At 42.7% G+C, this 13,440-nt stretch overlaps 1 protein-coding gene across 1 annotated transcript in view; it reads right to left on the reverse strand.

Moving 5' to 3' along the window:
- The window catches only part of TNRC6C (trinucleotide repeat containing adaptor 6C), a 191,648-nt gene that overhangs the window by 96,198 nt on the left and 82,010 nt on the right, over positions 1-13,440 (reverse strand). Inside the window, exon 4 of the mRNA XM_026654389.2 lies at positions 402-734. Coding sequence (XP_026510174.2) covers positions 402-734 — 333 coding nt within the window. The remainder of the gene's footprint in view (positions 1-401; positions 735-13,440) is intronic.

The raw sequence follows: 13,440 nt of genomic DNA on the forward strand, positions 1-13,440 counted from the left end.
TGAAGATTTTTACCAGTGATACAAACAAAAAATATATTTTAAGATTCAGATTTCATATCTCCCTTCCCTCTCTCATAGTAAGATTTTCAGTAAGATTCATCATACTGAGAACAGGAAAACAGTTGATGATGATTGCTGAACAAAAGGTTTTTTAAATTTTGGCATATATAAACATTTCTTAATTTGAGTCCTGAACCATAAAGTTGCTAATGCATCTTCTTTCATGTTCTCTAAGGAAGAAAGAAATTGCACATGTTCAACGTACAATACTGTCATTGCCACATATAATACTTGGTATTTCTTAGAGTAGTTTTGATCATAGTCACTAATTACCAATGGTAAAAGGCATAATTACATAGAGAATGAGTTTGCAGTGTCCCCATTAGATGTGAACGTCTTACCTGTTTGGGTTTGGGTCTTACTGGGATGATGCTGTCCACCTGCTCCTGGCTGTGGAGGAGGACTTGCCCCTGCTTGTCCAGTACCTTGTGGTGGGCTTGCGCCAGTCAGAGTCCCGGTAGGCAGTGGCTGACCTCTCTTTAAGAGCTGCTTCTGTTCTTGCTGGCGGAAGCGTGGAGGCACCTCACGAGGCAGGTAACGGGATGCAGCTGGCTGCTGCCCATTAGCAGATGCACGCTTGCCATTGCTGCTGTTGGTAATAGTGCTGGTGGAAGTACTGGTACCGGTACCGGCAGGCTGGGGCTGGCTTAAACTGGTCTTAATAGGTTCTGGCACTGTATAAAATGAAACAAATAATAGTTTAATCCAAGGAAGAATTAAAGATAATTTCTTCAAAATGAGTGGGTAAAAGAAATTATAAAATGTAATCTTTTTTTTAGAAATGCAAAGTAAACTATATACAATAATTATATACAAAATTTATAAAGAAACTTCTATGGAGCAAAATGTCAACATTTATTTTAGGAATAAACAGTTTTATCAAAGTTTCTGTTAGGAGGGATAATAGTATAAAATTGACCAGTGCTTTTCCCAACAATCCTGAAGCAACAAACACAGGAATAAACAGGGTAATACCAAAATTACTTTACAAGATGAAGAGGTTACCCACCTTGTGCAGTAACTGTGGTTCTTCAAGATGTGCCCTCCTATGGGTGCTCTACTGTAGGTGTATCCATATCCCTGCATCTCAGATCAGAGATTTTAGGTAGCAGTGTCCATTTGGCCCGCACGTGTGCTCTCCCTGTCTTGTGCCTTGCCTCGAGGCTATCTAGCACTGCGTGGACAAACCATCTATCCTCAGTTCCTTCTCTACTGCAGAGACACTTATTAAGAGCTCCAAAGTAGAGGGGAGGAGGGTGGGTCGTGGAGCACCCATAGGGACACACATCTCGAAGAACCACAGTTACAGCACAAGGTGAGTAACCTCTTCTTCAAATAGCGTCCCTATGGGTGCTCCACTGTAGGTGACTGTACAACATTACCCCTTATGGAAGGGTGGGACTTCAGAGCCAAGTTTAGTACTGATGATAATACTGTGGAGCCAAACACAGCATCTGATGCTGAGTCATAGGTGATTGCATAATGTTCCGCAAAAGTATGAGCAGATGTGCCCCAGTAGTAGCCCAAGTTGCTGCTCTGCATATTTCTGTGATGGGGACGTTTTTAATGAAATGGAAACGGATCTTGTGGAATGAGTTTGAACTCCAGACAGAAGTTGAAGATTGCAGGTACAATAGCAATAGGTAATGCAGTTCAATATCCATCTAGAGTCTCTGTTTCGGGATTGAGGATCCTTTGGACCTCTCTGCAATCAAAAGGAATAGTTTAGCAGATTTTCTGAAAATTATTGTTCTAACCAAATAGAATGCCGAAGCTCTCCTGACATTGAGTTTATGTAATATTGCTTCTCTCTTGGCACGGTGTGGCTTTGGAAAGAAGGTTGGGCGGTAAGTAAGTTGGTTTATGTGGTGTCAGTGTAACCTTATCCCTGAAAAAAAAAAAATTGTGAAGGGTGGGTGTGCAATTAGAGCCTCTATTTCCCTGATTCTCCAAGCCAAGGTGATGGCTACTAGGAATGCCGTTTTCATAGACAGATGCATAACTGAGCATGTGGCCATGGGTTCAAAAGGAGGCTTTGTAAGGCACTTGAAAACCAAGTTAAGGCCCCACGCTGGTGTAGGACACCCGATTTGTAAGAGGTTACCCATACCCTTGAGGAATCTTTTCATTGTAGGATGAGTAAATTCAGAGTAGCAGTCTATCTTCTGATGAAAGGCTGTTACGGCTATGAGGTGTACGTTTATTGAATTTAGAGATAATCCTGACTTTTTTAGATCTAGGATGTAGTCTAGTACTAGCAGGAGGGGAGAGGATATGGGGGTAACATGTTTTGAGTCACACCAGCTTTGGAATCTTTTCCACTTCTGCATATACATGTGACGAGTTATTTTTCTGCTATGGAATAACACCTCTTTCACATACTCTGAACAGGAACTCTCCATGTTTTCGAACCACTGAGGAACCATACCTTGAGTCGGAGAACCTGTGAGTTGGGATGGCAGATCTGTCGGGCATTCTGAGAGGAGAGGTGAGGAAGGGACTGAAAAGTGATTGGCGGGCACATTGCTAACTGAGTAAGGTATGAGAACCACGTTTGTGTTGGCCATGTGCGAACTATGAGAATAACTTTTGTTCTTTCTTTTCTTATCTTGAGCAGGACCTTCAATATGAGAGGAATTAGAGGAAAGGCATAAAGGAGATCTGTGTTCCAGTGAAAGAGGAAGGCATCTCATAGCAAATGGTGTCCTAGACAAGCTCTGGAGCAGTACTAGGAACATTTTTTGTTTCTGGTCATGGCAAATAAGTCTATTTTTGGGACTCTCCAATGCCAAAATACATTGTGGAGAACAACAGGGTCCATTTCCCATTCATGTTCCTGCGAGAATGTCCTGCTGAGGGTGTCCACTGTGGTATTCTGCACAGCCAGCAGGAAGGCTGCTGATATGACGACGCTGTGCCAAATGCACTAATTCCATAGTTTCACTGCCTCTGCGCAAAGGGATGGTGATCTCACTCCTCCCTGGTGGCTTATGTAGAACATACATGCTATGTTGTCTGTCATGACTTTTATACATTTGTCCTTGATCACTGATAGGAAATGTCAACAAGCATTCCTGACTTTGAGCTACAACAGGTTGATATATAGTGTTGATTCTAAGAGGAAACATTTGCCTTGGACCATGTGATTGTCTAGATGAGCTCCCCAGCCCAGTAAAGATGAGTCTGTTGTCAGTATCGAAGTTGGAGGTGGCTGAGTGAAGGGGATCCCTGTGCAGACATTCTGCGGATCTTTCCACCATTTGAGAGAGTCTTTGACCATCGAGGGCATTGACAGCAGTTTATTCAATCTCTCTCTGTTTGGTGTGTATACCGTTTGGAGCCATGCCTAAAGGCAATGAGTGTGGAGCCTTACGTGACTTATTATAAAGGTGTTTACTGCCATGTGCCCCAGTAGTAGCTGAAGGCAATTTCTGGCCAATGTCCGGGGGCTGATCTGAATGGCATCGATTAAGATACTTAGGGTGTTGAACTTGTGTAGCGGGAGAAAGGCTTTGGCCTTCACCACATTTAGATAAACGGCAACAGAGAGTCCTGTGGCACCTTTAAGACTAACAGACGTATAAAAAATTTAGGCTGTGGATGGCATTGCGTTCTGCACGACTTAGGTTATGAGGCAGGCGATGTTGTTTTTCCACAATTTCTGCCTGTGCATGTCGGTGAAAGCATTCTATGTATAGGTCCAGACTGTCATTTCGACCCTCAGGAGGAGTCCATGTGGAGTTGTTCTTCCTGTGTTGTTGGTGGGAGGGTATCTGTGTATCAGTGCACTGTTCAGTGTTATCTTTGAGTCGGAGGCGGCAAAAGTAGGCTTCCAGACCACTGCAGAACTGTATCATGTTCGTGGGGGTGCTGGGGCAAAAAGAGAGTCCCCGAGATAGGACAGACTCTTCTGCTGGGTTGAGTGTGTAGCTGGATAAATTGACGATATTGCTGGGTGAGTTAGGGGTACCACTGTTGTGGCCCCATGTGGCAGGTAGGAGTTTAGACAGCTTACGGTCCTTTTTCCTTTGTAGAGAAGTGAAGTGTGTAGTGTAGATCTCCTGTCTTATTTTAGTGAAGTCCATTCGTGTGGAGGGTTGGTTATTAATGAAAGTCTCCAGGTTGGAGAGCTCTTTTTTGATGTTTTCCTGTTTGCTGTATAGCAAGCCTGCACAACTCGTAAAGCGGCGAGGGCCATATTACTCCAAAGAAAACAGCTGAGGGCCAAAAACCCCCGAGCACCACCAACCCCCCCCCCCAGCGCCACCCAGCTCCCCCGAAACAACCCCCCCACCCCCAGCGCCACCCGCCCCACGGAAACAAACCCTCCTTCCCCAGCGCCGCCCCACCGAAACAGCAGTATTGAACCTCGATAATATGTTATAGCGGGCCCCTAAGGTAGTATAATTAAGGTAAAAGAAAAATGTCTTTTTGCTAAAAGTAGAATAAGATCTTCCCCCCACTTTGTAATCGATTGCCCTGTTGAATGAATGAGGTGGGAATGAGGAAGGCGTGGAAGGCAGGCACCTCCAGACAGCTGCAACCCTTGGAGAGGGCTGGGCCAGCTCTAGGATTTTTGCCGCCCCAAGCAAAAAAATTTTTGGCCGCCTCCCCTTTCTTTTTCGTGCCCCTCTGCCCCGGCCCCACCCCAACTCCACCCCTTCTGAACCCCTTCCCCAAATCCCCAGCACCGCCTGCTCCCCCGGAGTGCTGCATTTCTCCCCCCTCAGGCGAGGGAGGGGGGAGAAGCGGAGCAGCGGCGCGTTCAGAGGAGTAGGCAGAGCAGAGGTGAGCTGGGGGGGAGGCCCGCAGGAAGTAATGGGGGGGGGTTAGAGGAACCGCTCCCCGCTCCAGCTCACCCCCGCTCCACCACCACCGCCTCCCATGAGCGCCCGCCACTCGGCTTCTCCTCCCTCCCAGCCTTGCTGCGCGAAATAGCGGTTTCGCACGTGGCAAGCCTGGGAGGGAGGGGGAGAAGCAGAGCAGTGGCGGCGCACTCAGGGGAGCAGGCGGCGGGGGAGCGGAGGCGAGCTGGGGCAGCGAGAGCACTTTTTCCCCATGCCCCGGAGTCAGCACCTATGATGGCCGGCGCCAGAATGCCGCCCCTAGAAATGTGCTGCCCCAAGCACCTGCTTGTTTTGCTGGTGCCTGGAGCCGGCCCTGGGAGAGGGGATGGGAGCCAGACCAGATCAGTAGAACAGGTCAGCCACCGACTCACCACTCGCCTCCTCAGCCCCCCTTCCCCGGCTCGCCTACTCATCCCCCGCCACTGCCTGCTCGCTTGCCTCCTCAGCCCCCCACGCCTCCGGCTCGCCTGCCCCCCCGCCACTGCCCGCCCACTCGCCTCCTCAGCCCTCCACTTGCACGGCTTGCCTACTCATTCCCCGCCACTGCCCGCCCGCTCACCTACTCAGCCCCCCTCCCTCACCCGCCGCTTGCCTACTCACCCCCACCCCCCCCGCGGGCCGCACAGTGAGCCCATCTACTCAACCCCCGCGGGCCGCACAATGAGCCCCCGCGGGCCGCATGTTGTGCAGGCCTGCTGTATAGGATGCTGATCAGGTGGTTCCTCAGTTTCTTTGATAGTGTATGGCATAATCTCTCACTGTGGTCTGTGCAGTATGTAGATAGCAATGGATTTTTCACCTTCAGTCCATTTGGTATGATGTCCATCCATTTGCATTTAGAAAGGAAGATGATATCTGTCTGTACTTGTTAGTCTTAAAGGTGCCACAGGACTCTCTATTGCTTTTTACAGATCCAGACTAACACGGCTACCCCTCTGATACTTGACACATTTAGGTAGGCTCCTATGAATTCTAGATGTTTGACTCCGACTCCAGTGTATTTTTGAGTGTCAGTTGTAGTCCCACCTGCATGAATACATCTATAGTCTTTTGCGTGGCTAACAGGGGTTCATCAAAGGATTCTGCCTTAAGTAGACACCCATCTAGATACAGATATATCAGGATTCCTAATTTGAGAAGATGGGACACTACCACTGATAGGACCTTTGAGAACACTCTGGGTGCAGGCGATTGGTCAAATGGAAGTACCCTGTATTGAAAATGGTCTTGACCCGAGGTGAATCTCAGGAACCTCCTGTGGGATTGGTTGAACTGCAATATGAAAATAAGCATCTTGTAGGTCAAGAACCAGTCTCCCTGGTCCAGAGATGGAATTATTATTGCTAATGTAACCATCTTGAATCTTTGTGCCTTTACGTATTTGTTTAGTGACCTCAGATCCAGAATGGATCTCCTTCCTCCATTCTTTTTGGGTATCAGGAAGTATTTGGTGTAGAAACCCTTCCCTCTGTGTTGATTTGGAACTGGTTCTACATGACCAAAGTTTAGGAGATGATTTATGTCCTGACATAACAGGCACTCATGAAAAGGGTTTCTGAAGAGGGACGGGCAGGGAAGATGTGTAGGAGGGAGGGAGGTAAAGTGGATTAAATAACCACTGGAGATGATCTCCAGTACCCACTTGTCTGATGTTATCTTTTCCCAGTTTTATCTAAAAAGAACAAGGCAGAGTCCAAAAGGATGTAGATAACTCGAGTTTTGCAGCAATTGATCGTGAGAGTGTGAGCTCGGGGCCTCGACCAATGTCTCAAAATTGATGTTTCGACACTGAGGGCTGTACAGTTGAAGTTTGGGGGTGGGGGAGCTGTTAGCTTTTGTTTTTTATCTATTGTCTTTTCCTCTGGGATTTGTGGTGTCTCTGGGGTGGAGGGAACTGGGCCAGTCGGGATCTTGGTGATGCCTGTGATTTGCTGTACTTTATTTTCTGTGCAGGCATGTAGATCCCCAAGGAATGTAATGTGGCCTCTTGAGCCCTTTAGTGTGTGGAGTGAAGCATGTTTTTTCCTCAAAGAGTATGGATCCTTCTAATGGAAGGTCTTCCACAGTCATTTGGACTTCTCTTTGGAGGCCTGAAAGGTGAAGCCATGAAGCTCTCCTCATTACTACCGCAGTTGATATAGAGCAGGCAGCTGTATCTGCAGTGTCTAATGTGGTCTATAGTGCTGTCCTTGCCACAAGCTGGCCCTCAGCACTGATGGCTTGGAACTGCTCTCTTTGATCATTTGAGACATGTTCAACAAAGGCACTGAACTTCACTAATTGATATTGATTATATTTTGCCATCAGGGCCTGATAATTCACAATCCTAAACTGCACTCAAGTCAGGACTAAGTATTATCTAGACCATCCCTGACAGGTGTTTGTCCAACCTGCTCTTAAAAATCCCCAACGATAGAGATTCCACTACCTCCCTAGTCAATTTATTCCAGTGCTTAACCACTCTGACAGTTAGGAAGTTTTTCGTAATGTCCAACCTAAACCACACTTGTTGCAATTTAAGCCCATTGCTTCTTGTCCTATCCTCAGAGGTTAAGAAGAACAATTTTTCTCCCTTCTCCTTGTAACAATCTTTTATGTACTTGAAAACTGTTATGTCCCCTCTCAGTCTTCTTCTCCAGACTAAACAAACCCAATTTTTTCAATCTTCCCTCATACGTCATGTTTTCTAGACCTTTAATAATGTTTGTTGCTCTTCTCTGGACTTTCTCCAATTTGTCCACATCTTTCCTGAAATGTGGCACCCAGAACTGGACACAATACTCCAGTTGAGGCCTAACCAGTGCAGAGTAGAGTGGAAAACTTACTTCTCGTGTCTTGCTTACAACACGCCTGCTAATACATTCCAGAATGATGTTTGCTTTTTTTGCAACAGCGTTACACTGTTGACTCATATTTAGCTTGTGATCCCCTAGGACTCCCAGATCCCTTTCTGCAGTACTCCTTCCTAGGCAGTCATTTCCCATTTTGTATGCAACTCTTTTTCCTGGTCAATTCAGTCTGGGGACTTGTAACCCTCTTTTCTGAGGTTTTATGAAAGGAATCAGCAGATTTCTTCTTTGAATCCACTGGAGTTTAATGTCCTGTGGATGTTGATGGTCACGTCAAGGATTGTTGCTCCGGAGAAGTCCTGGGTCAGAGGCCGGTCAAGTAAATTTTTCATCATAAGGAATCTGAGCTTCAGTTCACATCTCTTTTTTGTCCTCTATTTCTATTTCAGTCACAAAGTACACTTTGGTGGTATATGGAATTCTCCTAAGCAGCAATTGCAGCAGGAATGGCTGTCACTGACCAGAATAGCTTCTCTGCAGGAGAGACAGTATTTAAACCCGGGGGAGCTGGGCATGCCCTTTCTTGGGGTTCGTTCCGCACCCCCCAAGGGGAGAAGATAACAAAATCAGTAAGGAGACGGAGATAACTGTTTTCGAAAGCCACAAAAATGTTTTAGAATAAAAGAAAAGGGAAAGAGAATAGTATTAATCTAGATAACAAACCCTACTAGCTATTCTGTAAACTAAAATGAAGTTTAGAAATTAATCATCTCTCAGATTCTGCTAATGGTCCGTTGCAGGCCAAGGGCGGTTGAGAAGAAACTGAGGATCGTTTGCCTGTGCAGCGCTAGATAGCCTCGAGGCAAGAAACGAGACAGAGAAAGTGCATGTGCAGACTGAACAGACACTGCTACCTAAAATGTCCAATCTGAGGCACAGGGATGCAGATACACTTATAGTGGAGGACCACAGGGACACTACTCAAAGAAAAAATGTGGCCTCCTCAAACTTTAATACATGCTTAAATATATACAATAACTCTTATGATAGCTAAAAATATAAAATGATGCTTAAATACAATTTATAAATTGGATCAAAACCATAACATAGGCCCATGTACACACCAATTAATATAATCTCATGTATCTTTGTAACGGAGCACATCAAAAACTCAATTCTGCCTCATGTACATGCTGCCCTTCACCCAGCATCATGGAAATGAGCTGCGCATGCTCATGCGCCCACCAGTGTTCATCTCCTACTGTAGGATAAAATGAGCCTTAAATATTCACTGAAATTCATATTATATATATATATATATATATATATATATATATATATAAAAATAACTCTGAAATGTATACTTGGGAAATGCAGACGAAACATTCATTTCACTTTAACTCTCTAAACTGTGTGTGACTGGAAAAGTTTCCTGGATTTTTAATTGAGTTTAAGTCAAAGCTAGATCCCTGGTGAAGTAAGGCTGTCCTAAAACAATAAATAAAACAGCAAATATAAGGTTGCTTAAAATAAAATTGCTTTACTATTCTCCACAACCAAGGAATTAAATTACAAAGATGAAAAATTATACAGACTATTCTACCACTGTTTTATCCATAATGGTCAGAGTAAGATACAGATGCAGCAGTGTTTTGCTTTAATACCTAATTTCAGAATACTGTTAAATAACCTGCTGCTGCTATCAGTGAAGCGAAGTAAGAGAGAGCGAGAGAGAGTGTGTGTGTTTTGGCTGAAAAGCAATTTCAAGGGAATAAATCAGCTCACTATTTTTTTTAAGTTACCAAATAAATAACTCTGGATTCCATTTTAAGATGTACTTGTACATACTATGTATGTGTCTGCATTCATGTGTATGTATGTGTAGTTTGTTTAGAAACTGATCATGCATACATAATTAGAAAATGTTTTAAATTATGAGGTCTGTTTTAAACACATGAATAAGATGGATTTATTCAGTTATTTCATTTGGTTGGAAAGAATAAATTACATGTATTCTATGTACGCAGACCACATTTCTCTGGATTTTTTTTTTTTTTGCACATTCATACAAAAATGCCAAGTTTTCCAATCACTCTACTGATTCATAACTAAGAGCACATAGTTCATAACAACATATCCAATGTTTTACAAAATCAACAGTTGTTTCTCTATGCATAGTTCTAAGTCAAAGACATTTTTCTAAATAGTAGTCTAATAGTACCCTAAATATAGTAGTCCAAAAAACATTTCTAGTCATAGGATTAAGTTTAAATTCACTACCCCATTTTCTATACAAAAGCCATACATCATATTTTGCACGTTTGAAGATATTTTGCAGGCACACAGAAGGGAATGGCTGTAAGGATAATAATCAACAATATATGTATTGACAATACCAAATTAGTTTTTTTCATATCATGAATAGTAGCGGAGACCTTTTTTCCTTGCTGACTACAATAGGAGAGAGATTCTATTTAAATTGCAGAGTTGATCCAAAATAGATGTTTTCCATGCAGTACAAGTGAATGTGGATTTGTTGAATTAGTATTAACCTGCTAAGAGTATCTTCAATTTGGGTGATAAAGATTTTGCCTTTTGAAAGAGAAGTACTGATTCTCCAATGTTTGTGTTATCTTACATTTTCTGGGCATCAGATGGATAGACCAAGGCACAGTATGACAGCACTATAGAAAGAGCACTAGCTTCTATAAATGTACTGAGTAGTTCATAGGATAGTCAGAAAAGATTTATCTGAATATATCTTATATACTTCAGAAATAAATGTACATAAATAGAAATAAAATACTAAATAAATAATAGATTCATAGATTCATAGAATATAATCCTTATATTTAAACTTTATTGCTCTCCACAAATCTTTTAGATTTAAATCACTAAATCAGTTTCACTTGTGATTTTTAAGGCTATCCCCACTTTTCTCTCCTCCTCGATTACCAGTTTCTAAATTTAAACCAAAGACAAAACTTCCCCCTATAAATACCAGTTAAGTAAGCATAATACTAAATTCTCAAAATCATGACAAATTCTCAATATCCTCTGTGGGGGAAAAATACATTGCCAATCTATGAGCCATTTATTTCGCAGTTACTATAACAAATCTCTCTTCTGTACAGCTGATAAGACAGTCTTCTCTTTAGCGGGGGCAATTTACTCTTGGGATAGAGTACTCATTTAGACTTTGAATTATAAGCAGGCTTTGCCGAATTCAATTTTTTTTTTTTTTTTTTTTATCATTTCAATGGATAGTAGCTATGTTTATTTTAAGCATTTTTCAGCTTTTTATAGATTTAAATGTTCATAGTTGTGGAAATTATAGCAAGTCAGACAATTATTTAATGATAATAAACAGATTCAAAAAATTATAACCAGTAAAACACAACCACATGTCAAAATATACAAAGTAGATTTTCTTAAATCAAAGTAAGTTCTCAAGAAGCATTTTTCCTACTTTGCCTATCTGTAAATTTTGATAATCATCAATCGCAATATTTTTTCATCAGTTTGTGTTTGTACAGTGAAACTGACATTACTGATAAAAATCTAATCCTTCCAACCCTAGTTATAAGCCATTGTGTATGTCTGATCGGCCCATTGTCTTTTAAGTTTAGTCACTTCTCCTAACGTTTGGTGAGATTCCACATAAATATATAACCGTCACATTGTTTACAGCCATGATGCTTTGAACCATAAGTAATTTTACATATTTTTAATCTAATAATTCAGGAAACAAAAAGCTACTTCAAAAATGATCCAAAAGCTTATTAAGTGGACATACTAAGCCTTTGTTTTCTGATTGTCTTTAACCAAATCTTTTTACTTATTTATATCAACCATTTGAGCATAACCCAATCTTGCTGTGCATCTAAATCCTGTACTCCAGATTTATATCTGACATATCACACGTACTAATCTTACCTGAAGTAATGAGGCCAAAACTCACCCAACTGCACCAGATTCCGCCAACAAAGACTGGCACAGAATCCTTAATAGTGTAAAGTCTACTAGGAAGGGGCTCATAGCTGCAACCTCCACTTTGATGGGGGAATAGGATGCTGAGGACCAGAGTAAGACCAAGAGAGTGATATTAGCTAAGGAGAGGTTGTGGCTTGTAGCTGGGAAATGCACTGATTCAGTGAAGTCATTGGGCAGCCTCTGCAGAACAGGCAGGAAATTTCTTTCGGTTAATCAGAAAAATGCTGACTAAACTGCAAAATCATGGTTTGCTTAAAACTGAACCTAGACACTTTACAGCCAGCCCACGCCCATGATCAGCCCCTGTGTTTTGGCTTTTGGCTTTAGCCATCCTTGGAAAGTCTGTCATGCATCCATATTGTAAACTAGGGTTGAAAACGCTGCATTTAAAAATACAGGTCAGACCTCAGATGTCCCTAATGACCAGGGTTTGGGGGACTGGGGAGGAGAAAAAAGGGGGGCAGCACAGATGGGATGTGTCGGGGGGAGGGCTTAGCCCTCTGCCCGGCACTAGAACCACGAAATCTGCCCTGACAACTGTTGCTCTGTCCCACTATGCAGTAGCCACATTCCTTCAACCCAACTTCCCTTCACCCCAGCTCCCCGTGCAACCGGGTCCTCTGCTGCTGCCTCCTGACTCAGCTAAGAGCAGCTACCTTGCCTGCAATATAGAGAGCCTTCCTGACTGACAGCAACCCCTATAGCCCTGCCTCCTATTGTACAGGCCAACCAATCAGAATTTTTTTAATGATGGAAGACGCAGCCAATGAACTCTGGCTGTTTCATCCTCAGCACATGTATATGTGCCCACAAAAGGGGAGGGAGCAGGCAGAGGACGAAATACAGGATAAAAGGCATCCTGTACTGAATTAGTCCGGGACAGGCAATTTTTCATTTAAATAAGGGGTTCCCCTTATAATACAGGACAACCCTACACTGGCAACCCTACAGTGTAAACAGTGTTTAGCTGTCATAAGAGTTTTGAGAGCAGTTTCAATAACTAAGTGCTGCTTTCGCATATGTAAAATAAGTTAATATGTTTGAAAAGTGATAGGAATCATCAAGACTCCACTCCTCACTATTATTTACTAGCAGCTGAAAGCCCGTGCTGTCGCATGAGAGCAACTTGTAAAGTTGTGTATAAAAAAAGCTGAAAATGACTGAGAACTTGAAAACCAGATAGTAACACACCACGAATACCAGTGATGATTCAACGTAGTGACATTCTAAACAGAAAGAACTCTCACCATGCTTGTAGCTGTTTTCTAACATGCCACACTGACTCAAACAGACATTGTTCACTGACGACTGCCCTCTGACCAGATTTCATAGTGGTCTGAGGGCTATGCACTTCACTGATGAGGCACCGACAAACTGGCTTGGCAAGCTCGTATCCAATAAGGCTTCAGAGAGAGACAGAGTGACAATCCCAGAATCTGACTATATAGATATTATCATAACACCAAGTAGCCCCAGTCATGGACCAGGACCCCACTGGTGCTGTGCAAATACATAACAAGACAGTACCTGCCACAAAGAACGTACAATCTAAGTAACTCTTTAAACAATCAATCTACATTTCATTTTGGAGTCTGGATAATTTTATATAAACTTATTTCTAAAATAAAAAATAAACTAGAACATAAAGGAAATGTATGAATAATTTCTAAATAAATTTCAATGTACAGGGAAAAAAACTCTTGCCTTTTCTAAAATGCAAAAGTCCATTTTAAAAACCAACACTTTCTTCT

The sequence above is a fragment of the Terrapene carolina genome, unplaced genomic scaffold, assembly GCF_002925995.2.
Source record: "Terrapene carolina triunguis isolate 2854851 unplaced genomic scaffold, T_m_triunguis-2.0 Scaffold192, whole genome shotgun sequence".
In the NCBI taxonomy this organism is placed as follows: domain Eukaryota; kingdom Metazoa; phylum Chordata; order Testudines; family Emydidae; genus Terrapene; species Terrapene triunguis.